The 26,602-nt window shown below is 39.1% G+C and overlaps 6 protein-coding genes across 7 annotated transcripts in view; 4 read left to right on the top strand and 2 right to left on the bottom strand.

Moving 5' to 3' along the window:
• The first annotated feature begins 378 nt into the window (after window positions 1–378).
• On the top strand, window positions 379–14,414 carry LOC145478305 (uncharacterized). The gene is made up of 3 exons (XM_081456281.1): window positions 379–866; window positions 10,471–10,698; window positions 12,247–14,414. Exons 1-3 carry the CDS (start codon window positions 666–668, stop codon window positions 12,505–12,507), a joined length of 690 nt encoding a protein of 229 aa, XP_081312407.1. The 5' UTR covers window positions 379–665; the 3' UTR covers window positions 12,508–14,414.
• Window positions 1,614–4,328, top strand: LOC145478307 (uncharacterized). Its single transcript, XM_081456283.1, has 3 exons — window positions 1,614–2,080; window positions 2,185–2,370; window positions 2,711–4,328. The coding sequence occupies exons 2-3, from the start codon at window positions 2,211–2,213 to the stop codon at window positions 2,923–2,925; spliced, it is 375 nt and encodes a 124-aa protein (XP_081312409.1). The 5' UTR covers window positions 1,614–2,080; window positions 2,185–2,210; the 3' UTR covers window positions 2,926–4,328.
• Window positions 14,415–14,545: 131 nt separating the features above from the next.
• On the top strand, window positions 14,546–16,923 carry LOC145478302 (cyclic GMP-AMP synthase-like receptor 1). The gene has a single exon (XM_081456278.1). It carries the CDS (start codon window positions 15,787–15,789, stop codon window positions 16,912–16,914), a length of 1,128 nt encoding a protein of 375 aa, XP_081312404.1. The 5' UTR covers window positions 14,546–15,786; the 3' UTR covers window positions 16,915–16,923.
• Window positions 16,924–17,288: 365 nt separating this feature from the next.
• LOC145478306 (histone H2A) lies at window positions 17,289–17,672 on the bottom strand. The gene has a single exon (XM_081456282.1). The coding sequence runs from the start codon at window positions 17,670–17,672 to the stop codon at window positions 17,292–17,294; it is 381 nt and encodes a 126-aa protein (XP_081312408.1). The 3' UTR covers window positions 17,289–17,291.
• Window positions 17,673–18,023: 351 nt separating this feature from the next.
• Window positions 18,024–18,389, top strand: LOC145478310 (histone H2B, gonadal-like). Its single transcript, XM_081456284.1, has one exon. The coding sequence runs from the start codon at window positions 18,024–18,026 to the stop codon at window positions 18,387–18,389; it is 366 nt and encodes a 121-aa protein (XP_081312410.1).
• Window positions 18,390–19,181: 792 nt separating this feature from the next.
• The window catches only part of LOC145478300 (regulator of G-protein signaling 12-like), a 34,183-nt gene continuing 26,762 nt past the window's right edge, over window positions 19,182–26,602 (bottom strand). For both annotated transcript variants that reach the window (XM_081456273.1, XM_081456274.1), the window contains 2 exons: window positions 24,161–24,520; window positions 19,182–22,601 (listed from right to left, as the gene is read on the bottom strand). In XM_081456273.1, the coding sequence (XP_081312399.1) occupies window positions 20,746–22,601; window positions 24,161–24,520 (2,216 nt within the window). In that variant the 3' untranslated portion in view covers window positions 19,182–20,745. The remainder of the gene's footprint in view (window positions 22,602–24,160; window positions 24,521–26,602) is intronic.

Genomic DNA, 26,602 nt, shown 5'->3' with positions numbered 1-26,602 from the left:
TATGGATCAATTTCTTTACACGGTTCCTAGCGGCTTTATACGAGCTCCAGGTTGTTGGATCTTTGTTAACTTTAAAGAGCTTTAGAAGCCGGTAACGGTTGTTTTGTTCTTTCTTTATCTCGTTAGTTATCCACGGCAATTTGTTTTCTCTCTTTCTGACTTTCCTGGTTGAGATGTGGTTAGACGCGATTTCCTGGTAGATGTGTTGCCATGCCCATACTTGATCCTCTAGGTCATCAAAAATCTCGCATACACTCCAAAGGGCACATTCGATGTCGTTTTTAAATTTTTGCTGGTCGAATTTCTTGTAGTTGTTTACGGTTTTCGTTACCAATGGATTTTTCTTCTTGGCGTAATTGGAACTAATGTACAGAAGAGGGGAAAAAGAATTGAGTATTATAAATTCGCAAACAGAGATAAAAATGATACCAGGTGTGCAACGTTGAGCGAATGCACACTTTAAGCGATATTTGATGACAATTGATGACACCTAAATAAACTAATTAACTTTAAAGATCTGAGTGAACGGTACTTAAATATTCCGTGACGCTTACACAACATATTTTTTATTTAAAAGCATGCCCGCTGAATACCCCCACACTCCGCTCGGGCGTTAATTCCATTTCAATATTTGTGTAAAAAAACACCTTGTGTAATCGGTGATCATGGCCTCTTTTCTCGTTGGCAGAGCGAAGCATTTGACCCCGATTTTTCTATTCAGAGGAAGAGTTTTGGCTCAAACACTCCTCACAGCAGCGAGCAAAAGATATCTGAGTCAAGAAAAGCCAATAAGTCGCTTTCCAGTACCGATAATGGACACTCTGCCAAAAGATATTCAGGAGAGAATGAGAGAAGTTCAAGAAAAGGTAACATACAGAGAGTCGTGTCTGGAGACTTACACGGCACGAAAAATCGCCTTTACCGCGCGTCAGATGTGTGGTTAAAGGTTTTGTAAAGGCTGCCTTTGCACGCTTTTGACGATCTTTGACGCGAATCAAACATCATCTTTGAATAAACCTTTGCCACCAAAATCAAAGGCGTGAAAGACCGTTTTTACTCACCTGTGAACGTCTTTGTTTTTAGGGTTAGAGGTGATCCTTTGGGTAACCGGTCGTTTCGCCCGTAATAATACACATGAAAAAATTACTCGATGCTGATTGGCTAAGAGCAGTGCAGTTCAAGTGTAACACCAGTGCAAAAAGTGTAACATCAGTGCAAAAAATGTAACACCAGTGCAAATTACACATCGAAATTCTGGATTATGATTGACTGTAAGAAAATAGCAACTTTTCTAAGAAAATGATATCATGTAAAATGATGATGAAAATTTTGTGCCGAAACTTTGAAAAAAGTTTTCTCAAATGAGAAAAAATGGCTTCGAGAAAGATCTTCCGGCACTTCCTCCACGCGAATTTTTTCATGTTTATATTATTAATAAGTAATCATACGGTTTTTCTCATTCAATTTGGAGTTAATTTGCACTTGTGAGTTTTTCAAAAAGCTGAAATTGCACTCGCCGAAGCGGCTCATGCAATTTCAGCTTTTTGAAAAACTCACTCGTGCAAATTAATTCCAAATTGAACTCGAAACCGTATGATTACCTATACAAATTCTGTTCGCCCAAAACCCTTTCGCGCGAACTGGAAGACGATTCACCCAAACAAAAAGTCGATTCGCCCGGACTCAAAGTCGAATCGCCCGGTATTTTTCTAACGTGACTATGGTACCAGTTAATGGCATAGATTGACATGATAAACGGTATGGAACATTTCTTATCTTACATCCACAGCGAGTTGATCGTCACTCGTTCATTTGAACTACAAACAATCATCTCGGAATATTTCAAAGTCGAAAATGTCATACTTGTGTTTAGAGTGTAAAAAGTTCGTATATTCTCGACAAGAAGCTCCTCTCTGTGATGGCTGCAATAAATGGCAGCACAGAAAGTGCAACAGTGGAGTAACTCAGGAAATGTACAGAAACGCTGTTCAAACTGGTAACGAAATCCCTTGGCAATGTAAGGCCTGTTCCACTCCGAATGTCGCTGTGTTGCCCAACTTCGAGAGTACGAGGAATGAAGGTAACTATAATATAAATTTTATCTTTGGGAAAAGGGAGGTTTAAATGAGGTTTAAATTAGTCTCAGCAAGGCTGTTCTAACGATATATTTGTTTCGATCAACAGATTCCGCTGCCTCACTTTGAACTGTCATGGAAGTGACAATGTTTTCTGAACCAGTATCCAGTATCATGTATGCAGCACCTACTGCCATTGAGGAGTCAGCCGAGCCAGCCAGCCCTCCAGCCAGCCCTCCACCCATTGAAAGCACACTATTCTCAGGTGCCTCCGATAATGCAACTTCTAGTGTAGGTGAGTTGTTGTTCCATGAAGTATCTAAGTCAAGATATTTTCAGTCATATGTCTGAATTTCGAATTAACGTAAACATCCAAGGTATCAATTTCTCTTGTATAAGAGTGTTTTCATCGCTTATGTTTGCGATGATTAAGATAAATTAACTTATATTGGCTTATATTGCGCAAGTACCAGAATATTAGGGTGGTTCAGATACTTATTGACCTGCGTTCTTGAAAAGGATAACATTTCATAATTCGTTCTTAGCAGTTTTTTGAATTCTTTGTTGTATCCTCAAACAAAAACTTAGTGAAGTTCAATTTGTCCTCACACTTCTGTTTTACCACTCTCCCCCAGACCACTCACACATTCAGCTGCCTGAGGCAGTAGAAGAGCCATCGCTTGAAGACCCCGCACAGTCACAGCCAGATGAGGCCCCTGTTCGTCTTACGTATGAAATAGTAGCGGATGGTACCAAGAGATGGCGGGAGAAGTTGGTCGATAGCCTGGGCTACACATACAATGTAAAAGAAAGGGGAAAGGTAACCACCTACTGGCAGTGTACGGTCTGACCCAAGGGGAACCAATGTAGACCAACAGTCAAGCAAACCGGTGGCACGTTCGTTCCTGGGCTGAGCTGTCATAATCATCCTGCTGGTGTGGGCGCGCTGTTAGTTGCAAGATAAGGACGAGCGTTAAGAGAAAGGCCGTGGACGAGCTATATAGGCCCACAACAGCAATTTCTGAAGAGGTACTCGATTATATTTAACTTCATTATATTTAACTTGTATCCAATAGTTGCTGCAAGATAATTTAAAATTCAGGCGATATAATCTTACTTGATTTCGCTTGCCATATTCAAACCTTTTTGGGTCTCAAAAGTACTCGCATTTGCTTTTGTTTACTTAGATCTTAGATCTTAGTGATTATTCAATTACACTCAATTATTTTTCGATTGAAAGTGACTGTATTTCACTATAGCAGCTCTTAGCAGCTCTTTTTTTTTCTTTGTATTTTTTTGTATAGTGTGAAATATTTTTATATCTTTTTGAAACTTGTCTCAGGGGGTCGATGTCAATTGGGCTTTGTCCTGTTTCTGCCTCCTGTCGCATGGTTTTTTGTTTCTTTTTTTTTTCTTGTAAATGTAATGTTTTTTTTGCCTCAGCTATTGCACCAGGCCAGTTTAATTGGATTTCTTGCATGCTTAGAAGAAATTTGCATGTTCAGTATTCATTTCTGACAACGTGATGCATGTCATTATATTGATCAGGAATAGTTTTGATCACGCTACACAACTCATATTTTATAAATCAACTTACATATTATGACTTATATCTTCATAGAATATACCGGGCAAATCGACTTTGAGTCCAGGCGAAACGACTTTTTGTTCAGATGAATCGTCTTCCAGTTTGGGCGAAAGGGTTTCGGGCAAACAGAATTTCAGGCGAAATGACCGTAAACCATCCTTTGATATGCCTTTATGCACTTTCAAAGGTGGGTCAAAAGTGTAATCAAATTTGTCTGCGATTCAAGTCAAAGGTTTGCTAAAGGCGTGGTTGAAGATGCCTGTGACGCAGGCCAAAGGTTTGTCAAAGGTGCTCCACGTGTTCTGCGCTCACGCGTCTTGCCTGAACTTCTCGCTCACGCTCCTCTTTTGCGCTTTGCAACCATTGATCATGTTTCACGCGATCCACATCTTATACGCTTTTTTCTGCTTGCTGCACTAGCTTTGTAGCTCCGCATATGAAAGATGCAATCATATCCATACTTGACAAGTTTTGAAGAATATATCAGCTTTAATAAGGGTATTTTGTACCAAAACTCTTGACAAATGTTAACGGAAAAGCGGCCCGGAAAGATCATTGCACCTGATTTTAGGAAAATAAACATACTCGACTTCATCTCAGTTTTAATTTGTTTTTCCGTTTTTATCAAGAGTAAATACCTTCAAGTACCTTACATAAATGTTCTGGGCTTCTGTCTTTGGCATTATGTGCTGCTCAGAGCTCATGGTTTTCCTTGAGCTTTGCTCTAAGAAAACTGTTTGCTTCTGGGAACTGATACCAGTTTGCTTCTGGGAACTGATACTGTCTGTGGACAAATATTTTCATCAGAGTGCATAACACTTTTCAGAGAATAGGATACAAGGATAGAAGAGGGGACTCAATTGGTAGCCTTTTTTTTTTGTATTTCTCTCCATTCTATTCAGATATTTGGTCACATGGGTATGTCATTAAAAGCCACTTTATCAAGCTAATTTCACCAGCTGAACAAGGGCTTATCCCCAGCTAGAATTTCATAAGAAAACAAAGATTTGGGGTCATTTTAAAAGTGCCCAGCTTGGCACAAATAAACAAAAAGCCTAAAGCCAGTTTACATGTACCAGTCCATCTGTCTGCCTGTCTCTTACAGGCATCTCAAAACTAAGATCTTTTATGGTTGCAAAATAGTAATCTAAAATACCAATCTAAAATACCAGCAAATCTGACATGATCTGTGACAAGAAACGAGGAATTCACACACCTTTGGGAATATTGCTGTTCCTGTGTAATTTCCACAGATCTCTTCATGATCAGTAGTGTTATCTTTTTCCTTATTTTCCTTGTAGATCATATGTGAAAAGGAGCATATAAACATATCAAAATGATTGCACATTTGATTAGTAAACAGTTAGCAACTACTTGTACACTTTTTTCCACTGAAAAAAATTCCTGAAATTAAATAATTTAACATGAGACATGCCTGTATGGAATCGCATAGCTGTTGTATTCATTGAAACAAAAATCCAGTCCAAGATGATGAAATTACAACCACTATGATTCCCAGCAGCCACATCTCATAGAGGGAGATGGTAATTATTCAGACAAATTTGTCAACAAAATTTTAAATTGAGTGAAAGCAAATAAAGGTCTTTGTCAATTTACTTTTACTAAGTTATTATCAAATCCTCTATGCCTTAAATTCTCTACTGATCCCATCAATAGTTATGAATTAATCATATTATTAATTTTGCTTGAAAAAATTTGGTTTGGAAACCTGATGGCCAAACCAAAATAGTTGATATTGCAGACAACCACTCAAAATTTAGATTCAAAACTCAGCTTTTACCAATCAAAAACCAACATTTCCTGAGACTGGTTTACAACATTCTGCAACTTTGATTCATTTACCAAAAAGATTCCCATCCCTTGCATGTTTTCAATAACATTTTAATTTCTTAATTTTCATCCAGGTGAGCCAGTTGATGTATTTGTCCCATAAAAAAGACAACATTTCCTCACTTGTACTTAAATGAACCAAAAAGAAACAACTCTTTTTTCACAGAGTGAGACTATAATAAAAATGATCAATTAAAATAATATTAATAAATTATAGCCAGGTTTTTTAAATCTCTTTATATGCTTTCTTTGCTGGAAAAGATGTAAAAAGTTGTGGCTGAAGAAATTATAAGATGGTCTATGCTACAAAATATAGAAATAACAAATGAATATTCCGGCCTTTTACTTACCAAAATGTTGTGATGTTTGCACACTTTGGAGCACTGCATGATTAAACTGCATCTGAGTTGACTATGAACTACAGAGTTGTATATTGTATCCTCTCCCAATTTATTCTGTTAATATCTTCAGTTCTTCTAGAATGGCTAGCTGAAGGATAAAAACAACATTCATAAGCAAATTTCCACTAGTCAGATTTTAATTGGCATTTAATTGTCTACTGCTCAAAAGACCAAGACATGAAACTCTAAAGCTATTGGTGCTGTCCAGAGAGGTCACATAAGAAAATTATTATGAGGTCAGCTTTTTAATTTGCAACTAATGGCAAGTTTGATTTTTATCAAACATTGTAACGATTTCACCTACTAAAGATAAGCTGGATTTTGTTAAAGGCATCCGTGGTCAAGTGTCGATTGATACCCTTGATCAATACTTTCAATTGACACTCGATCAACACCCGATCGATACTCTGTGGACACTCCATTGACACCTTGGTTGACACTCAATCTACATTTCTATTACTCAGGTTTGCAAATGTCACAGGGTAGGTGCATTTGATCGCCTGGTATGATACCATTCTTAGCCCAGGAAACAGTTCAAAATGTCAAATGCCTGTCAGGTTCCGGGGTGGGGGGGTGGGGGGGGGGAGGAGTTGGGCAGGAAGGTAAAGGTAAAGGTAAAATCTTTATTTAGACATGGTATTTCCTTCAGGACTATACAATATTTAATTTAAATAAATCTAACTACCTAACTAATTTAATATTGTAAATAACTACTAGAATAAGAGAAATGATAAAAACCTGCTTTAAAAGGAAGCTGTGTATAAAAACAAAATAAAATTTATATAAGACCACTATCAAAATCATAGTTCTTCAACTTAGATTTAAATTGATTAAGGGAGAGCGATTGTCTAATATTAGATAGTGGAGTTCCAAATGACTGATCCATAAGCCTGATACAACAAATATCACAATATATTTTTACTACAATTGCTACTGATCTCGCAATCTGATTGTCATCACAGGGGTCAAAATTTGTTGTGGACTCACTTGGCTGTGCTTCGTGACTCGACAACATTTTGACCACTGTGATGATTCCCATCATTATCAATAAGAGTACAGACCATGCTAAACCACATTTGAATTGTTAAATTCAAGCCAGTGAAGTCATTTATCAACATCAATGAACAAACATTATCATAATTTCAACTGTGGCAACAAACAGAACTTTTTTTCAATAGAATGGTAACTAGAGACAAAAGCAGAAACTTATCCATAGATTAAATTTTCAGAGTCAACAACTCTTTCAATGGTATAATGAATATAATAATCAAGTCAGGTCGAGATGGATTGTGATGCATGGCTGACTGAGTTTTTCCTTCAATGCAAATTTCCTTCATATTTTCATGAGCTTTCTTTCAAGGGAATTGTTTAAGCTCAGAAATTACCAGAGGCATTGTGCACAACAATTTATACATAGATAGAGTTAAGTTTATGCTTAATTATTGAGTTGCGTTTATTTCAAGCACTGATCATGCTAAAATCTATGATATGACAGACACTTCAATTTAATGCACAAGACTTAACTGAGTAAGAAAAAAAAATTACCTTGCTGTTTTCTTGTGCCCCCTCCAAGTCAAGTGAAAACTTTTTTATTAAAAAAATACACATTGGCAAGAAAGCAAGCTTTCATTTAATCATTAAAACGGAAAAAAATACAAAAACGCAAGCTATTAGGCCATTAAAAGAGGAGTCGTAGGATATGGCCATATTTGACCTCGCCTTTGACTTGACATGACGTAGGATCAAAGTTGTACAAAGCCATGGCACCTTTGAATGCCTTTGACATAAGAGATCAAAGGTATGTAAAGCCATGGTGCCTTTGAACGCCATTGACATAAGAGATCAAAAAGGTATGCAAAGCCGTGGTGTCTTTGAACACCTTTAACACACGTCAAAACTGTAGTCAAAGTTATTGACATGTTTGACCTTGCCTTTGACAGGGATCAAATGTATGGCAAATTCATAAGATATTTGATTCCTCCTTTGATGTGGGTCAAAGGTGGAGTCAAAGTTAAGATCACATTTGCCCTCTTCTTTGTCATGGATCAAATGTATCGGCAAAGCCATGACATTTTTGACACACATTTGACGCACGTCAAAGTTTGGATCAAAGCTATGATCACATTTGACCTCGACTTTGATCAGGATCAAATTTAGAATAAATCCAATTTTTCGTGCCGTGTTACTGTCAATCGGAACGCAACACATTGATCGAAATCAATCATCGGAAACCTAATCGATAAATCGATATTACTCAATTTTAATTGATAATAATCAATCAATTAAGCAAATTAATCAAAATCGATAATCACAGTAGTTTAAGCATCAGGTATAGATTTCTATCGATTTTGAGAAACTGTCGGGATACTGCGACAAAACACCCGCTAATAATATACTGAGGAAGCTAATTTCGAAACAACTGGGAGGCGAAGCGACTGCAATTCTTTCAGCGTCACATGTCAGGATCGATTTTGAAAGTTGCTTTTCCTCAGTCCCCGATATAATCGATCAAAACTGATACTAGTGGAACCTTAATTAACTAAATCAATCAAAATTGATAATCACAAAGAACCTGGCCATCGATTTTGATTGATTTCCAATTTTAATTGATTAATTATTATCAATGTTTATCGATTTTGATTGAGTATCGGAATTATTGATGTGTTACGTCCTGTGTCAATGGACAAGGATTGCATTGGAAATTAATTGTTTTCTTTAATGTTTTATACAATAGTTGCACGAAAGTTAAGTTTTACAAGATTGTCGCTTGCTGGGTCTCACAGCAGCAGGTACAAAATGCAGGTCATAGGTCACAGGTTACAAGTCATAGGTTACAGGTCACAGGTCGCCGGTCACAGGTCACAGGTCACAGAAAATTCAATGAAAATAAGTTAGACATTCCATTAGGCTTTTCATGTTTATTTATTTGTTTCATTTCCAGTTACGTCACAATCCTGCATGTCTGGCATCGCCCATGCCTTCCGGTTATGTTTTGAGAGTAAAACAACTAAATAGCAACACTTTTCAGAATTTACGACTGGATCCATCACATGAAATACCATCACTCAATTTTGTGACAACTAACATGTTAATGTACGCAGTCACAAATCATAATCGGCAACTCGTGATTGTAGTACAGTCGATAGTTAGCAAAGTACACGTGTGTTGATAGTTCCCTAGGTAATTTTTCAGTTATTCAGGGGAACTGAGGTCAAAATAACTTATCAGCTGTGCTGTTTTCTTACCTTAAAACTTTCCTCTTCTACCCTGTTGTTTTTTGTTTTTTTTACACACAAGGAGGTTCTTTTCCGTTCCATTCTCCTCATTTGACGTGAAGTGAAGACAAAGTCTTCAGACTCACAAACAAGACAAAGAACTCTTCAAGTTCCAGTACAATGTGCAACTGTCACAACTTAGTTATTTTACTCTTAAAACAAAACCACATTAAAAGCCTAACGGAATGTCTAACTTATTTTTATTGAATTTTCTGTAACCTGTGACCTGTAACCTGTGACCTGCGTTTTGTACCTACCGGTCTCACAACATGGGCAGAGGGATTTCAAGATTACACACTATCAGTGTATGGGAGGGGCGGGGGTGTGTTGGGTGGGCATCAAAGGTTGTACCGTATTATGACATGACTAAGTTAGTTCAATAGGCCAATAACTAAAATCAAGCAGTCAGATTGCTCCCTCCCCAGTCCAAGACTCTCTAAGTATTGGACTGGGCACTGTCCTGAATGATCCAGCTAGATCATTCTTGAAGTTCCAATGTTTAAAGCCCCAAAATCTTGAGGTCTCAAAAATTACCCCCAAAAGTCTTGAGATTTGGGTCCCAAATAGTGCGATTTACAAAAATGCTTTAAAACAAAGGAATCTCAATGCTGACAATACCGAGCAGTGTTCAAACTACCATAATTAGTGCCCTTTTAACATTAATTAACACCGTAGGACTTCAAACACTGACAGGAGAGTCTTGAACGTCTCGTTCTGCCATCTTGAACACATGAAACAAATCCTTCTTAATAGAGTTGATTTGTATTTGCAACTATTATTTTAAATCGTGTTGATTTTAAGCCGTATCTGATTCAGATTGAAATTGACCTTATCACGGTTTTCAACGCCATCTTGACGGATAGGCAAAGTGGTCAAAAATTACAGTGTTTGTATGGGAATCTGATGGCGAATAACTTTCCAAAATTCGATTTTACACAATTTGTGAATCACAACATTAAAATATTAGGTAGAAGATTGTATTCACCAAGTTTGGAGGATGTAGCTTGGCTAGAAGACACTCAGTTAATTTTTCTAATTTTCCATACGTTTGTCTGTAAAATTTGGCTTGCTAGACACCTCAGGACAATATTCTCCCGGTGCGTCCCTTTCACTTGGATAAGGTACATTTTAATAAGTTATGTCACATTAGTGAAATTTATGTTTAAAATTTCATTTAGACAACATTAAACCAGAAAGAATATTTTTCTGACTATAAATCAAGTGTTAGTCAACTTGTACAGGGTTACATTGCAGCAACACTGCATTTTCTTGCTTCCTAGAGTGGCTTCTTACCAAATGTCTTCAAAGTTCTAGCCCATCGGCCTGATGAATTCCGTGCTTTTTTCATGTATTATGATGCACTGATGCTTAGAGAGGGAAATCTAACAAAAGCTGAAAAAGAAATGATCGTAGTTGCAACAAGTTCAGCAAACAACTGCATGTACTGTATTGTGGCTCATGGTGCCTTATTAAGGATCTACTCTAAAAATCCACTGTTGGGTGACCAGGTAAAGTTTTTCCTTAACCAAGTCATGTTAAGTTGATATTGTTTGTGTCTTCTCAGTAGGGGTCTAAATGAATTCAAGACAGGAAAGTATGCAAATATAACAGTTTTCCAAACAGTGGAGAAACAATACAAGACTCTGGAATTGTCTACATGTCCAAAAACAGAGATCCAGTCACAAAATTAATTACATCCTTGAATATGACTCCACACTTGAACTGTATGTTATTGGATACTTGCATCACTGTTGTTCTTTAATTACACTAATTTAAATACACAGTCATGTAAAGAACTACATTGTAATTTGAACTGAATGAGAATTTGATTAAGATATGATAAAAATAACTTAATATGCTGATGATTATTGACCAAAATTCTTTCTGAGGCATCTGAAAAAAAAAAATTTTCTTAGTTCTGCCTATTATTAATGCATAGCCTCTTACAGGGTACTAAAATAAAGAAAATAATAACTTAATGTTTTTTTACGTAAGGTAAGTACATTGGATCTCTTATTACTAACTATGGCCCTGACAGACGTACACTTTACACTTTAAACAGCCCAATTATGCATGGCACTGTCGCTTAATGGTGTCAGTCCAGACTGAGGTGTCTGTATTGTAGATTCAAAAACTGATCTACGTCACCATGAACTGTGATTTTGGGCAAGACACTTTTCTCTCACAGTGTCTCTCAGCTGAACACCCTTTGCATAACCCTGTCACTTCATGTTGCCAATGACTGTGGTATGCAATGAATGCTAGAAATAGAAAAAGCATGATGAAATAAGTTGTAAGACTTCCAATTTTGAGACTACAGATGTTTTTGGGGTCGACCATAACAGACATAGAGGAGAACAGTGGAAAGGGAGCTTAAGGAGAAAGGATTAAAATCTTGGGTGGTGGCGGCATCAGCTGCAGAGGATAGGATAGCCTGGAAGCAGAGAGGCATCAGCCCAATTCAACAATAATGACGATTTATAAGTACCTGATTTCACTGAAGTTGGGAAGCTGGAAAAATTAAAGGATTTTGTACTGGATGGCAAAGCAATGTAAATAATTTTTTAAAACTTTCAAACTGTCATAAAGATTTAAAATGTAGACAAAAACAATTGCAGGCTTACTAATTTCAGCACACTCTTTCCATTTCTGGTATCCATTAAATTCTGCAACTTTTTTATGATTGACAAGGTCATGTGACAAACTTAATATGCAAAGTGCCTATTATTGTTGTCAGTGAAATGCTGGGCCAACCTGACAAATGCTGCTCTCAGCTATTGTTCCCCTAGTAACACTCCAAACCACTTTATTCTGCTGAAAAATATGGAGCTAAGCACTATTAAATGTAAATCTCTTAATGAACCCCTAGGTTCTGAACTTTACTTTATCCTTTTAATGATAGAGTAAGCTATTAGATGGCGGTTGATTGGAAAAATGACTGTAAGAAAATTGCTGAGGACTATTATGTTGGGTCAAAATTAGGTGTGTCATACTTTTTGAGTGTCTGAAGTAAATAGCTTAATGAATGATTTATTAATAAATCACTGGGTTTTTAGGTGGCAGCCAATTGGCAATGTGCCGACTTGACTGAAAGAGAAAGAGCCATACTTCAGTTGGCAATGTGTGTTTCGAGATCAGAAACAGTGGATGATGAACATTTAACAGCTTTGGAAAAGCATGGCTTGAATAGAGAAGATGCATGGGACATTGGTGCCATTGCAGGGCTCTTTGCATTGTCTAACAGAATGGCTCATCTAACCAACATGCGTCCAAATGATGAGTTTTATCTTTTGGGAAGGGCAAAGAAAGAAAAGTAGCAATGAAATCCTTTGTTGAAATAATGTAAGAACAGCCCATATGTTCTGCTTCATGCCTAGTCACCATCTTCTTTCTTGAATTAGCGTTACAAGTAGAATTTGGCCAAACTAGTGAAAAATTTGCATGTCAAGATCTTTGGGAGTGATAACATCAGTGGGGGGTGCCTCAGTGGGGAGCTTGCCCTAGGGGGGGGGGGGGAGGGGCTTTAGTATGTCTAGGAGGATAGGTCCAGGGGACTGGACTCCCCTTTTAAGAAATTGTAGTTGTAGTTAGCTGTATGGTGATGTCAAAGTAGGTCAACGTTTTTATTTACTTTCTGATGTACATAGTCCCTTCTCTCCTCTAAAGGGTGTAAATAGATTTTGGCATATTGCTCTGACTGTCAGAGGAAACTGATAAAATAAAAAATAGAAAAATAAATGCTACACTTGAAATGATGAACATTGTTTTTCTTGATTTTTAGCAGAGCTCCTGCATGTCAAAGGTGCGCAAGTGGAGCCCTTTACCTTAGAAAATTTAGTAGCCCATCAATCTAAAAAGTTTGGGTTTGTCACATGACTGTTCGTATGCCAGTACCTTGAAAAGTAACAGAGTAGCACTATTACCATAGCTACTGAACATCTTTGATTTTTGTCATCCATGTTATGGCTAATTGACAGCTGTCAAAACAAGCTATCTGCTGACCAGTATCACATGACCTTATCGTGGGCTCAGGTTTAGAGCTCATCAAGGTTGACTGTACTGGATTTTGATTGAATCCCAGGCTCAAGTCAGGTTATAACTCTGGGGGAAAAAGAAGGAGTACATGCAAATGCAAAATTTTGGCACAAATTAACACCTGGCACGTTGTTAACTTTTCTTCTGACATACTTCTTGCACAATTGTCTCTTGGAAAGTCCCTGATATATTGCATACATAATTTCTACAATCTTGGTTACACTTATTGGGTATACCGTTAGTTTGTTGAAATTTAACTGAAGAAAAAGCAAAACCATATGCTGAACAATTACATGCTCATAATTGATCATTTTTCAAGTCTCGGATCCAAGAAAAACAAATCCTCTTTTTCCTTTGTGGTTTGTCATTGCAATCAGGAGCTCCACTTTTAGGCTTGGCTAAATCTGTAATTATTAGTTTTTGGGAGTGTGCATTATTTATGGTTTTGGGGATTGGGGTTTTATACTGCTCCCCTTCAGATTGTTGTGTGACATCCACCCCCCATAAGACGACAACAACAGCAAACTTAATGGCCCCTCCAAACTGATGAGCTAAATGTTTATGAATCCCTCCCCTCCCCCCAGGGCCATCACCACCTCCTGTTACACACATGTAAGTAGACAAATAGATATTGTGTTTATTGCACCTCTCCCAGTTACTGTATAATTGCATCCCCACCAAGGAAAGTAATCCGCTTGACTTGATTATCAAGTTACCCTAAGAGGAAAATAGTGATGCAATAATAGACTAAACAACCAATTCTATGGGGGGCTTACCACAACTGGTTGGTCTTAATCAGTGATCTTAAAGGAATATTATTTTCTTTTTTAACACTATGAAAGCTTTAACACCCCTCCCCCCCATGCAACACCCTTGAAACTCTCATGAACCCCTTCTCTCACACCTGAAACTTCCCCCCCCCCTCATGATTTCATCAATTCCCTGCCCCTCCCCTCCCAAACCATAAATAATGTGCACTCCCCAAGTTATTTTACATTTTTTAACTCATGAAAGTAGCGCTGTTCAGTCCATCTTTTTTAACTCAGTCTGGAATTGAACAACACGGAACTCGTCAATACAAAAATCTAGAGCGACACTTGTGAACTGAAGTTTACGTCAATAAATGTTTATCACTCCAGGTTTTCTAAAGGCATTGTTAATAATAACATAAACCCTTTTCATAAATGGCTGCCAAGTTAAAATTCTTTTGTATGTATTTAAATTAGCCTTACTAAACTCCTTTGGGAGTAAAAATTCTTTTGAACTATCAACTCAAAAACAAGAGGTTAGTCAGGCTAATTTTAATACTTACAAAAGAATTTATAATCGGAACCATTTATGAAAAGGGTCTATAGGGCTTTGGGATTAATTGTGCCAAGAACCGTACCAAGTCGTAGGAGGCAGACGGAATTTTTCAACTAGTGCGAGTGAACACAATCTTGAAAAAGAATCTTAAAATTATACCTTGTGTAGATTAGAAGGTATTAGAAGGTTTAAATCAAGTGAACAGTGCCCGATATTCGCATTTACTCCGTGGTGTGAAAATTAAGGCAAGCAATATTCAACATGCAAATTTCGGTTTGTACTCATGCAAAGATACATTAACTCTGGTCGATTTTTGGCCATCTGGCAACTTTAAAGCCGCCCTCTTTGCAGTATTTTTGGTGGTTTTTTCAGCCCAAACCAAAAAGTGACGCAAAGAACAGAAAGGATTCATGTCCAGTAAATAATGACTTTTTACTGCATGCGTAATTAATTACCCTAAATCCATTATCCAGACTTCTAATTAGTATAGGTAATCATACGGTTTCGAGTTCAATTTGGAATTAATTTGCACGAGTGAGTTTTTCAAAAAGCTGAAATTGCACGAGCCGCTTCGGGGAGTGTAATTTCAGCTTTTTGAAAAACTCACAAGTGCAAATTAACTCCAAATTGAACGAGAAAAACCGTATGATTACTTATTATTAATATAAACATGAAAAAATTCGCGCGGAGGAAGTGCCGGAAGATCTTTCTTGAAGCCATTTTTTCTCATTTGAGAAAAATTTTTTCAAAGTTTCAGCGCAAAATTTTCGTCATCATTTTACGTGATATCATTTTCTTAGAAAAGTTCCTATTGTCTTTCAGTCAATCATAATCCAGAATTTCAATGTGGAATTTGCACTGGTGTTACACTTTTTTGCACTGATGTTACACTTGAACTGCACTCCTCTTAGCCAATCAGAATCGAGTAATTTTTTCATGTGTATTATTATACCCAGAATAATAGTTTATAGAGTGATCAAAAACAAGGGAGTTTACCTTTGCTTTTGGATTTGGTTTTCACACAGTCGACGATCGATTTTCATCGCCCAAGCGTAGCTGGTGCGTATAAACCACAAGTAAACTACAGGCTGAATGCGCTTAATTTTTAAACAGTTGAAAATCTAAACTTTTCGTGGTTTAATTATTCTCCCACGGTGCTTTTGTAACATCTTTTCACTGATATCGGACTGACGTTTGAAGAAGTTTATACCGTCGGAATCTACCACGAAAAACAAATCATTTGAAACGAAGCAGGAATGGAGACCGCAGCTAACAAATGGTTGTGCAATTTTCAGTCAACTCCGCGTTGGATAGACAATCTGCTACCAAGACTACAAGCTGGAAATGGTGAAACTACAAGCACTTGCGGAAACTTTTATTTGGCACAGTCAGTCATAAATATTTTGCTTTCGGCTGTAGCAAAATACGACGCAAAGTTTTCCTTTGAACCTGTCGATTCCTCGAGCTTCTTCATTGAAAAGGAGCCAAATCATTTTGAACTGCTTATTTTTATCAGTTCAAATAGCCTTCGCTCCGCCGAAATACATTTGAAAGAAGATGGATGTGTTCAAGGCCTAACACTGATCGAGATGAGAGAAAATACGCGTACTCAAAGCAGCTGGAAAGGCCTTTGCAGAAAGTCTAAATCAGGAAAAGAGTATTTGTCGTCTAAAGTGATGCGTTCTGAATTGTCCGACCTTCTTTCAAAACTCCTGACGGATATGTTATTTTTGCAACATTACCACGACAAAACAATTCAAGGTGTTGAAGTCCGCAATATTTCATCCGAAGATGCCGTGTCTCTTGAAATAAAAATCAGAGGTTTAACTTTGATTGTGGATCTCGTAGTTGGCATTGATTGCGAAGGATCGTGGCCCGTTAATCGCGATTCCTCTAAAGGCACGGAAAAAGCAGTCACGAAATCCAAAGGGAAAACAGTCAACTGCGGAATACAACTGGTTTCCAAAGCCACTTCACTGGAATATCATTGGAGAACTTGGTTTTGCAAAGCAGAGAGATTTGAGCTCAATTTCAAGCGATTTCCCCAGCGACAGAAATGCTTCCAGCTTTTGAAATCATTTGTTTACAACGAACTTGACTGCGATTTTCTTAAACCGTATCATTTACAAACTGTTTTGTTGCACGAAAGCGCAAAATTCTCCGATGACGGTCAGTGGACCATTCAAACACTTCCTCTTCGCTTTTATGGGCTTATAAATCTTCTGGAATCTTTTGCTCGCGAAAAATTTTGTCCTCATTTCTTCACTCCGTCGCTGAATTTGTTTACAGAAATAAGTAGTCACAATTTACGAGTGCTCTGTCAAAAGATTAAGTTCCTCAAAGATGCACAGTCCTTACGAGTAGAGGAAAACACTTGGTTATAGAACTGAAAACGAGGGCCGGACGCGGCGAAAGGCTGCGGCGAGTAAATAAATAAGGATCTTTTTTCCGGCCTTTTCAACAGGATTGGTCCGTCAGTCGATGTAGAAAAATGAAACAATAATTGACTGTTGTGGCCTGAACTGTGAAAAAGTACTTGTGAATGGGGGCAAGTGTTTTCAAGGACCAAAGGCCTTGATAAAAGTTAGCCACGAGTGATGCAGGTGGTGACTCTCATTATAATACTTTGTGTGTAAGTTTATGTTTTCAGCTTTCATCTCAATAAAATTGAAAAGATTCAAGAAAAAATTTATTGGTCATTGCTTTTGCGACATTTGGTGGCTCTTAAAAGAGCCGTTTTGTTTTAACTCGTTGCCGCACTTCACTGTTTGCTCCTCTTTTCGGATTTCTTCGGAAGAAGAACAGCCTGGATGTTTGGAAGTACGCCGCCCTGAGCGATGGTGACTCCACCAAGCAACTTATTCAGCTCTTCATCATTCCTGACGGCAAGTTGGAGATGCCTCGGAATGATTCTCGTCTTCTTGTTGTCCCGTGCAGCGTTACCGGCAAGCTCAAGGATTTCTGCGGACAAATACTCAAGAACTGCGGCCATATAAACCGGAGCGCCAGAACCAATTCGTGGAGCGTAGTTACCCTTGCGGAGAAGACGGTGAACTCTGCCAACTGGAAACTGAAGTCCAGCTCGAGATGATCGACTTTTGGCTTTGCTACGGCTTTTACCAGATTTTCCTCGTCCCGTCATAATTGCAAGAGTTAGTAAACTTTGAACAAACTTTTGTAAACTTACAGACCAAATAGCACGGTGGCTTTTTTTTGCCCCCGACTTTATGTTTGAAAACGGATCGAAATGAACCAATAAGATTTGTCGTTTATAGGGAAAAAGGGAACATCGACGTCAATCAAATTTCTTCTGTTTCCTCAGGCGGGAAGCTCTGTTTCTTATAGCCAATCACATATTGGTATTTCGATCCAAGTAACTTTTCGATCCGCACGATTTTTGCTATAAATTCCTGAACCTTTGTATCCTCACTCACAGCACTTCCAAGCGTTTGTTACTTGTAAAAGTGTTCATAAGGTAAAGAGTTTAGAAAGCATGCCTCCGAAAGCAGGTGCCAAGAAGGCGAAGAAAGTTGGCGGAAAAAGAGCTTCAGGCGACAGGAAGAAGAGAACCAAAAAGCGAAGAGAAAGCTACTCCATCTACATCTACAAAGTGCTTAAACAAGTTCACCCCGACACTGGAATCTCGAGCAAGGCAATGGGCATCATGAATTCCTTCGTCCACGATGTCTTCGAGCGTATTGCTGGCGAGTCTTCTCGTCTTGCCCACTACAACAAGAAAAGCACCATCGGTTCCCGTGAGATCCAGACGGCAGTCCGGTTGCTCTTGCCTGGTGAGCTGGCCAAGCACGCAGTGAGCGAGGGTACAAAAGCAGTAACCAAGTATTCCAGCAGCAAGTAGACGGTGAAGTGAAAACGAAAACGGCTCTTTTAAGAGCCACCAAATATCAATAAAGATCATGGTCAACGAATTCAATCTACCGGTTAATTTTACACTGTAAGGGGTAATACTTTTTGTTTAAGACAGCCCGTACAAAAACCGTTTGTGAAGCTTTCTCTTAAATTTTCCTTAGCAAAGTATTTCGGTACCTTAGGAAACTGTTGTTCATAAACCGAATCAAAGAATATCGTTTCTGTCCGTTGAAAAGTATCGCATTTATACCCATAATAATTTAAGGCTTTGATAACTTCTGTCCACCCGCTCCCACGATCGTTTAAAATTTCCCATTTTCTCCCTTGTTCTGTTTCCTAAAACTTTCCGGCGTTCATACTAGACAAGCAGGAGTGTTTTCCCCCGCTAGGTGCTAAGTTGCCGACATGACGGCAAACCTCACAAACGCATATTTTGGCCAGCTGCATGACAAAGATGACCAATTCTCGGTCCAGTGCGGGTTCTCTCAATCACGCAACTCTCTCGGTAGTGTTTCGTGGAAAAGAGGGCCGTGAGTGAACTGGCGAGAGTTACATAACGTGCAACGAAGAAAACACGCAAAGGACAGAATTATTTTGAGGATTCTCTTGGTAACATAACGTGTACGTTATTACATTTCCACACCTTGTATTTCACAATTAATATGACATTCTTCTTTGTTATAAAACTATACATCAGTTGCCTGTCCTGTGAAACTAAATATGACTTAAAAAAATGCTATGTCAACAGCTTCATAAATAGGCTATGACCCATTACTAGTATAAAGAAAAAACTGAAGGGCTATCCAAAGAGAATTCACACGGTTAAAAATATACCGTGCGTGACTTCCTTTCAATGTTGTTTCCTGTGTCACGCAACGTTTCTATCTACCCTTGAGAAGAGGAGTTGCTTGACCAGCCAAACAACGGCTGCACGACATTCCAGATGTCCAATAAAATAAACAAACTTACATTCTACCATAATGATACCTTCAACAAAAACAGCAAACTGTAAGAATTACATCATAAATAGATTTGCGATTTTCAAATATAAACATGCATTGACCATTAAGTCTTTGATAAACAATTACAGTAACTTCAAAAATTGTAATTCATGTTCCTTGTTCAAAAAATACATAAAAATGTCATTTTCGTGAGATTTACTATATACATCGAAACTATTGAAAGTAATCTTAGCAGTGGAACCTAGTTAACCCATGTAAAAAATCGCCTTTCAATCGAAACAATTCTCGAAGTAACACTTTAACAAAAGGCCGATAAAGGAAGATTCAAAATAGATTAGATAATTTAATAAAAGTAACAAAAATTGGGCAGGTTTTGAAAATATACCATCTGTCAAGTAGCTACTAGCTTGAAATGTGGCCAGAACAACGGCGTGGCCTCAAGGCGGGATTCCACTTAGCGTGCGAGCTGGTTCACCTTTGAGTCACGTGCGCGAGCAGAAGGGGTCTCAAGCACTGACCAAACGGACTCGCAAGTACTCGCAAGCAGCCGGAAGTTGAACTTGCGTAGAGAGTTGCGTTGGGTGGCTAAACGGACTCGCAACTTTCCTCGCAAGTACCCCCAAGTCGCTATAAAAAACATGTCAAGTCAGAAATATCCTGTATTTCATTGGCTAATAACAGGTTAATGGACGTCTCTCAAGTTGCGATGACTTGGGTTGAGTGGCCGAACGGTGAAAAGCTTGCGTCGATTTGCGTGCAAATTTGATCTCGACCAAAGTGAGCGCAAGTCATCGCAAGTCAACGCAAGTGCACGCAAGGCCTGGCCAAACGGAGTCGCAAGTAGACGCAAGTTGAGAACTTGCGTCTACTTGCGACTCCGTTTGGCCAGGGCTTGAGTCGCTGTCTCGTCTCGCGCCGCTCGATTTCGCGTTCGCGGCTACGCCGCGCGCGCTTGTGGTCCAACGTGAGCCTTCCACTCCAATGACATTTACTTAATTTGTACACTACAAGTACGATATAACAGGCAGAAATTATACCTGTTATTGTTGTTTCTCTCCTCTTCCCATACCCCTCCACCCCTATACTGCTAAATATCTGATACGCTACAAATTGCAAATCCATTTTAGCCGGCCCTGACGATTTCTGGGCTTTCTTTTGCTTTGCGTCTACTTCACTATGAAGATCACTTTCAATAAAGTTCTAAGTTGCATTGTATTTTGGCACGGTTTTTTTTTAAAAAGAAAAATCACAGAAACAAGCACTTAACTCAAGTAAACTACATAACAAATCACAATAATAAAATTGAGCAAAACTAAATAAAAATTGCATCGATTCAAGGGACCGCAGACACAAAATTGCAGGAATTTCCTAGTAAGTGAATTGTTAAACAAACGTAATTCTCAAGTCCTCCTTTTCGTAGGTAACGTAAGGGTCAAGCTTTGGCATCTCGCCATCCTGTCGACTTCGTCGTTTCTCCGGATCAGCGTTCCTTGCTCTTGGAACACTCCCCGTGTTGTGTATCAACCGTTTGGCTGTGTTATCCATTGACGGTTTGTGACCCGTGCAGGGAGTGGCATGTTCCGAGGGAGATTCCTCGACAAGCGTCCGTTCATTAGTCGACGGTGGCGTGACCGTTTTGTTCAAGTTCGAAACAGTTGGCGTGACAGAGCCTAGAGTGTGACCCTGCGCCGATGTGTCCACACGATCCTCACTCCTAACCCGCTGGGTCGAGTTTGTCGAAGTGGGCCCGTTCACATTGCTTATTCTAACGTGCGGTGTGATCGGCACCTTGCTATAGCTCGATGTTCTGTTGTCGCTGGTCCGTTGTCTTTGAACGTCCTTGCTTGGCACGTTCACATAAGCTACGGGACCAGCATAATTTGGTGCGCTTCCACTGCTGGTTCTAGCTTGAGACGCGGTGCTATTCGGGAAAGACGAGCCAGTTTGGGAAGCAGAAGACTGCGCGAAGCTTGAGGAGTCCCGATATTCAGGCGGCTGAGAGGATTTTTCAGGGGATTCACATATCGACGGAGGCGGAGAGAAGTCGGCGATTTGCAGGTCATACATTGATCCGGAGGGAGGGGTGGGAGGGGGAGGCAGCGGACTTCCCACTCGTTTCATCATGTCTTGGTGGGGTGGTGATTCCACTCTGTCAAAGGAAGACGCATTCGAACGCGCCACCGGAGTGGTTTCCAGTCCTGCTAGAAGTTCTTCTGGATTGGTGATTGGTTTAGGGCGAGGTCGTCTTTCCATATAAGAAACTGTCCTCTGAGGAACCGGAGGGGGTCCCCCCGCAAACGGAATGTGTACTTCAGCTCTCTGAGAATTTACTTCAGGCAAACTGTACGCCGAAACGAGCCTTCGCGCAGGAATATCTACAGGAGCAGATGAATTTTTCATCGAATGATCATCATGTTCTTTAATCCGCACTCCTTGATTCGAACCCGGTTTCACGTCGTAAATAGCGGGCGTGGTGTCTCTCAGATTCTGAGTTGATTTCGAAGAAATTCTCGCAACGGTCTGCGGTTTGGCACTGAGCGCATTGTTAGGACGATGATACATAGCGTGATCGGTCGTGTTCCGTCGCGGATTAGTAGCGTAATGCATTCCACGCAAGCTGTTCACCGTGACAGGTTGCGATGCTTGTGGCCGCATTGAAGGATGAACGTTCTTACGAGGTTCGGCGTCAGCCACTGGCTGCGGGCGATTGCCCGTTTCAACCCGCACCCCATGCGCCATATCCACTGTGTAAACCGTTGCGTCAGTACAAGATCTCGGTCTCTGTGTACGTTTTTGTCTTTCCTGCGCGTTAACAACAGCATGGGAAGTTTGCTCTTGTTGCGCAGGTTGGGGTCTGGAGTTAAAATTGTAGTCCAATAACATTTCGTTTTGTTCGTTCTCTCTCTCAACCTTTTCCTTGGGCGATGAATTGTTCTTCGTCGGCTCGGTCCTCTTGGATAACTTCGACGCCAACTCCTGCATCAAGTCCATTTTCTCGGGAGCTTGACTGACCGGTGTGGAAAACGTTTTCTTCAAGGCAGGTCTTGTGACGTTCCTGTCTACAGTTCTGAAACCTTGAGGTGGTGGTGCGTAAGGAACCTTGAAATCGTCACTGCCTTGAGCTGGCTTACCGCTCGCCGGAATTTTGAGGAAATCTGGCAGCTCCAGGTTTCCCTTAAGTTCGCCTCTCTGATCATCCATCCTATTGGCCTGGACACGGCTGATGAGCTCGAAGAAGTCTGCAAAACAACATATAATGCAAAGTGAAAAACTGGCTGAAAATGACACGTTCACAAGACAGGTGCAAGGCGATAATGGAAATTAATTTGATATATTTACAGTATTAAAGTTACTTGGCTCGGCTCGGCTCAAAGCCTCGGAATTATAGCCAATTGCCTCTGTGGCTTGTGACAAACTCTGGTGATATTTAGAACTGACAGCGAAAAAAATACGCTACGTCACTACCTTCAACTATCTTTAACACCTTTGAGACAAAAGTGATTCCTACGTAAGCAAAATGAAGTTCCACACAACGTATTAACTAAAAAAGAAAACACGACAATTTCTTCTAAGATAAACATTAAACGAAAAAGCTCATTAGACGGTCATAGCAACACAAAGGACACAAACTTTGAAATACAACCTTGAAGGAAAGAAAAATCCAACTGAAACCTGCCTTTGTTGATTCCGAAGTTCGGTGGAATAATCGACAGCTAAACTCTCTCCTTGGTTAACATGCACGTAAATTGAATAAAACACCCAGAAAATTCGGGCAAGGCTAACGCCAAGCGAATATATGACAGGTTGATTGAGAGAAACAATAGAAAGAAGAGCGACAGTCATCTGTTTTAGCATTCAAAGAACGAATTAGAATAACGAATTTAAGTGCAAAGATGCACCTGTCCCCAGAAGGAAGCTTGTAAACACGAGAACTTTAATTAAGCTCTTTTATGCCAAAAAGAAGATGAGTCTGGCTGGAATCCTGAACGATCTTAATTGCATCAAATCATTTGGATGATTTTTAAGGAATTTCAAACAGACTTCCAACAAACAACCGTTGCTCCACTTTGTGTTATCAAATAAAGAATTAATTCTGTCATGCTGTTTAACGGAAGGAGTTCGGTTGGTTAATTAAATAACGAAACTGTTTTTCTATTCAAACCCCATAGAAGAAAATTCAAAATGTCGTTGAAAAAATATAACAAGAATAACATTTATAACAGCCAAATAATACTAATAAATAAGGAATTGAGCAGGCTGAGGTTACAATAATGTGTTAACAGAATTTTGATGTCAAACCTTAATTGTCGAAGACTGATAAATTATCAAACAGACGAGTGTCAAAGAGTGTCAAAAAAAGAAAACCATCAGCTTGATTCACCGCCAAATTCTCAGAACTTACTATAAAGGGATTTTATCAATCAGTCTGGAGAATTTATACTTTTAGATTGGAATTGGAAAGGTTTAGTAAGGTGTAAATTGTGGACGGAGACTCGAGCGGTCTTCAAAAAACAAACTCAATAGCCCATTTCCTAGTTGCTCTAAGCCTCTCTATCAAAGCGAGGCCTGGTGCACAACCATTCATATGAAATTGAGTTTAATCTGCATATGAATGAAATCTTATTTTCATATGACAGGATGGGTACCAAGACTCGCTTTGAGAAAGAGGCTAAAGATAATTCGGAAATGGCCTTGTTATCGCCTCCCTTGTTAGAGGGAACTTCGAATATGATTATTTCGACGTTCCTTATCACTTTCGTTGGTCACAGATGGACGAGAAATTCTGTATTTAACGTACCTTTCACATCAGTGGGCTTCTCGTTCCCAAAGCGTCCACTTTTACTGACCACTGGTGCAACTTTGTCCTGTTCGCTGCCTTCTCTTCGTTTCCTTGCAAACAGACCTTGCGCCTTCAGCAGACTCTTGCCAAAGCTTCCGTCTCCTCTGTTTAACTCCTTTAGCGACTCCTCGCTGAGGGAAGACTTTAAGGCTGGAATCCAGACTCCCGCTTCGTCAAAGTGTCCGTCGCCAAGCGTTTGACGTTTACCGCGCATGACCTCTTCAAAGGCCAGGTCGTCAAGCGCGTTCTTTTTGCTGCCTCGCCGCGAGGCACGAGGAGCAAGCGAGGTCTGGGGAGAGGACTGTGTGTTTGCATTTCCTAAATATAAGGAAATCAAAACGAATCAGTGAAGCCGACTGGAAAGAATATCTCCTTTCGTACATTTAGATGAAATAGTCAATTGGGTTACCATCCAAATTAAAGCTAGTGGTCATTACTTCAGTTATTACTCTCTACAACATAATTCTTTGTTTTAACTCTGGATGAAACCATAATTAATCAAGACTTAAATGCGGTACTGGTGGTTCTAATATTCAAGTCTGTGGAAGAAGGTTTTTTTTTAATCCTTCAACATGAAATTCGAGATTTACTTTGTTTTAGCTTTGGCACGTTATTAACTGCAACGTTTATGGGGGCCAGGTTATCCAATTCCTCTTCAATGTTTTCTTTAGTTTCTGACAAATAGAACACAATCAGAAAAAATTACACTTGTTGTTTTCAAATCAGGGCAAAATAAACTAAAACAACTTGACGTGAGAAAAACAACGCCCGGTTTCTCTTTCTTTTTCAATAACAGCATGAGCGGTGAATAAATTAAGTGCTTTCTATTTTGTCTGAGTTTGAAATGTTTATTCTGATGAGCGACAAAAACATTAATTGTTCGACCAAGAGTTAAGATAAATATTTTTGGGAAAAAAATCGATTGTGCGATATGCAAACACAGTGTTTCTGAATTAAGAAGATATAAACTGCTGAGGTATAATGGTGTGCTAAAGAGCTATTGTTACATTTTTTCTACTGTTTAGATTTAATTATTGAATTTAAAGGAAGTCGAAATACTAGCAGTTTAAAATCTTTTCCGCTTTTTTACTTTTTCTATACAAAGGTCACTAAGGCAAAAACTGACAGCTTGCTGAGGTATTAAAACGTTGAAAAAACAAGGCAAGGAATACAACTGAGGAGCTTGTAATCATCGAGAAGTTTACTCAGGCATTGCTCATCAAAACAAATTCATCTCGTGTGAACAGACAGTTAATTTGGCAATCACCAAAGACAATATTAAAAATGGCCACCTGTTTTATTTACACTTAACTGACAATAACGAAAATTGAAAGACGCATTTCGGTGAAACCGATATTTAAATGCGAAGTTTTGAGCGGAAGCGTCCAAAAATTTATGTGTAATAAAAACATCACTATGATGAAAGAGGAATGTATATGATTTCAGTCATAATCGATTTAGACATACAACGCATTTGATTAGTGTCATGCTATAAAACAATCACAGACAAACACAAATCCTACTATTCCATTCTTGAGAGAGAAATTTCCTCACCATACAGCGAGGAAAAAAAACACTAAATAAGGAAACGTTTCCGAACGTTTCAATGTTACTTTGCAGCAAAATATTTTCCTGTGGCAGAGAGAACCTGAGACATCGCCGCGAAATTGCAATCAAAAATTAAGGGACAACTATAATAAAAAAAAAAAACAATTCTCGGTGGGTGTAACTTACCGTTCACCGCAAATTTCAACATTGGTTGGAGCTTACGAAAATCTTTACAAGTATGGGGGCAGTGAATGTCGACCTCAACAGATTTTCTTTGTCTTCTATTCGTGAAACCGTAGAGATACGAAAAACAACACCGCGTCACGGCAGAATTCGCAGACAAGCACGTCACTTTTGTTTACGCCCGCTCACAGATTTGGTTTGCTTTACAGGTTGACCAGAGACACAAGGCAAACAAAGGGACCCAACTGTGCCAAACACCTCACAGAGCGCCTTTCGGGTTTACGAAAAACATCCAGGTTCGTCAATAAATGAAAAGCTTGTTAGCACGTGCTGACAACATGCATTTTAATCACGTCGTCCGTGTACACACACGCCAAATCAAAATTAATAGATCTATGGAAACTTATCTTTAAATACTCATTCAGAGGAAATGGTTTCCAAAGTATTTTAAATTCACATGATCGATACCCTACGTAATTTGTAAATTTGGCCATTAACAACAACCTACAGCGTGTGTGCTACACTTCCGAAGGAGACGCTTAATCTCTCAAATCAGTCTATACATGGCCATGTTTAATCCAACACATCCGCAAAGCTGAAAGCAACGACTTTTACCGAATACATTTTGAAGCTCCGAATACATTTTAAAGTGGAAGGACCTTGCATATG

Source organism: Orbicella franksi, chromosome 2 (assembly GCF_964199315.1).
Source record: "Orbicella franksi chromosome 2, jaOrbFran1.1, whole genome shotgun sequence".
NCBI classification, from domain to species: domain Eukaryota; kingdom Metazoa; phylum Cnidaria; class Anthozoa; order Scleractinia; family Merulinidae; genus Orbicella; species Orbicella franksi.
The sequence above is the reverse complement of the archived record's forward strand: the minus strand, read 5'-3'. Positions and strand labels throughout refer to the sequence as shown.

What these genes read in the sequence shown, in the direction of transcription:
- LOC145478305 (XM_081456281.1), top strand. Translation starts at nt 666, where the DNA reads ATGGCCTCTTTTCTCGTTGGCAGAGCGAAGCATTTGACCCCGATTTTT. An exon ending in TGAGAGAAGTTCAAGAAAAG is followed by an intron (nt 867 to 10,470) that starts GTAACATACAGA and finishes CTTGCTTCCTAG; the next exon opens with AGTGGCTTCTTACCAAATGT. An exon ending in ATCCACTGTTGGGTGACCAG is followed by an intron (nt 10,699 to 12,246) that starts GTAAAGTTTTTC and finishes CTGGGTTTTTAG; the next exon opens with GTGGCAGCCAATTGGCAATG.
- LOC145478307 (XM_081456283.1), top strand. Translation starts at nt 2,211, where the DNA reads ATGGAAGTGACAATGTTTTCTGAACCAGTATCCAGTATCATGTATGCA. An exon ending in TAATGCAACTTCTAGTGTAG is followed by an intron (nt 2,371 to 2,710) that starts GTGAGTTGTTGT and finishes ACTCTCCCCCAG; the next exon opens with ACCACTCACACATTCAGCTG.
- LOC145478302 (XM_081456278.1), top strand. Translation starts at nt 15,787, where the DNA reads ATGGAGACCGCAGCTAACAAATGGTTGTGCAATTTTCAGTCAACTCCG.
- LOC145478306 (XM_081456282.1), bottom strand. Translation starts at nt 17,672, where the DNA reads ATGACGGGACGAGGAAAATCTGGTAAAAGCCGTAGCAAAGCCAAAAGT.
- LOC145478310 (XM_081456284.1), top strand. Translation starts at nt 18,024, where the DNA reads ATGCCTCCGAAAGCAGGTGCCAAGAAGGCGAAGAAAGTTGGCGGAAAA.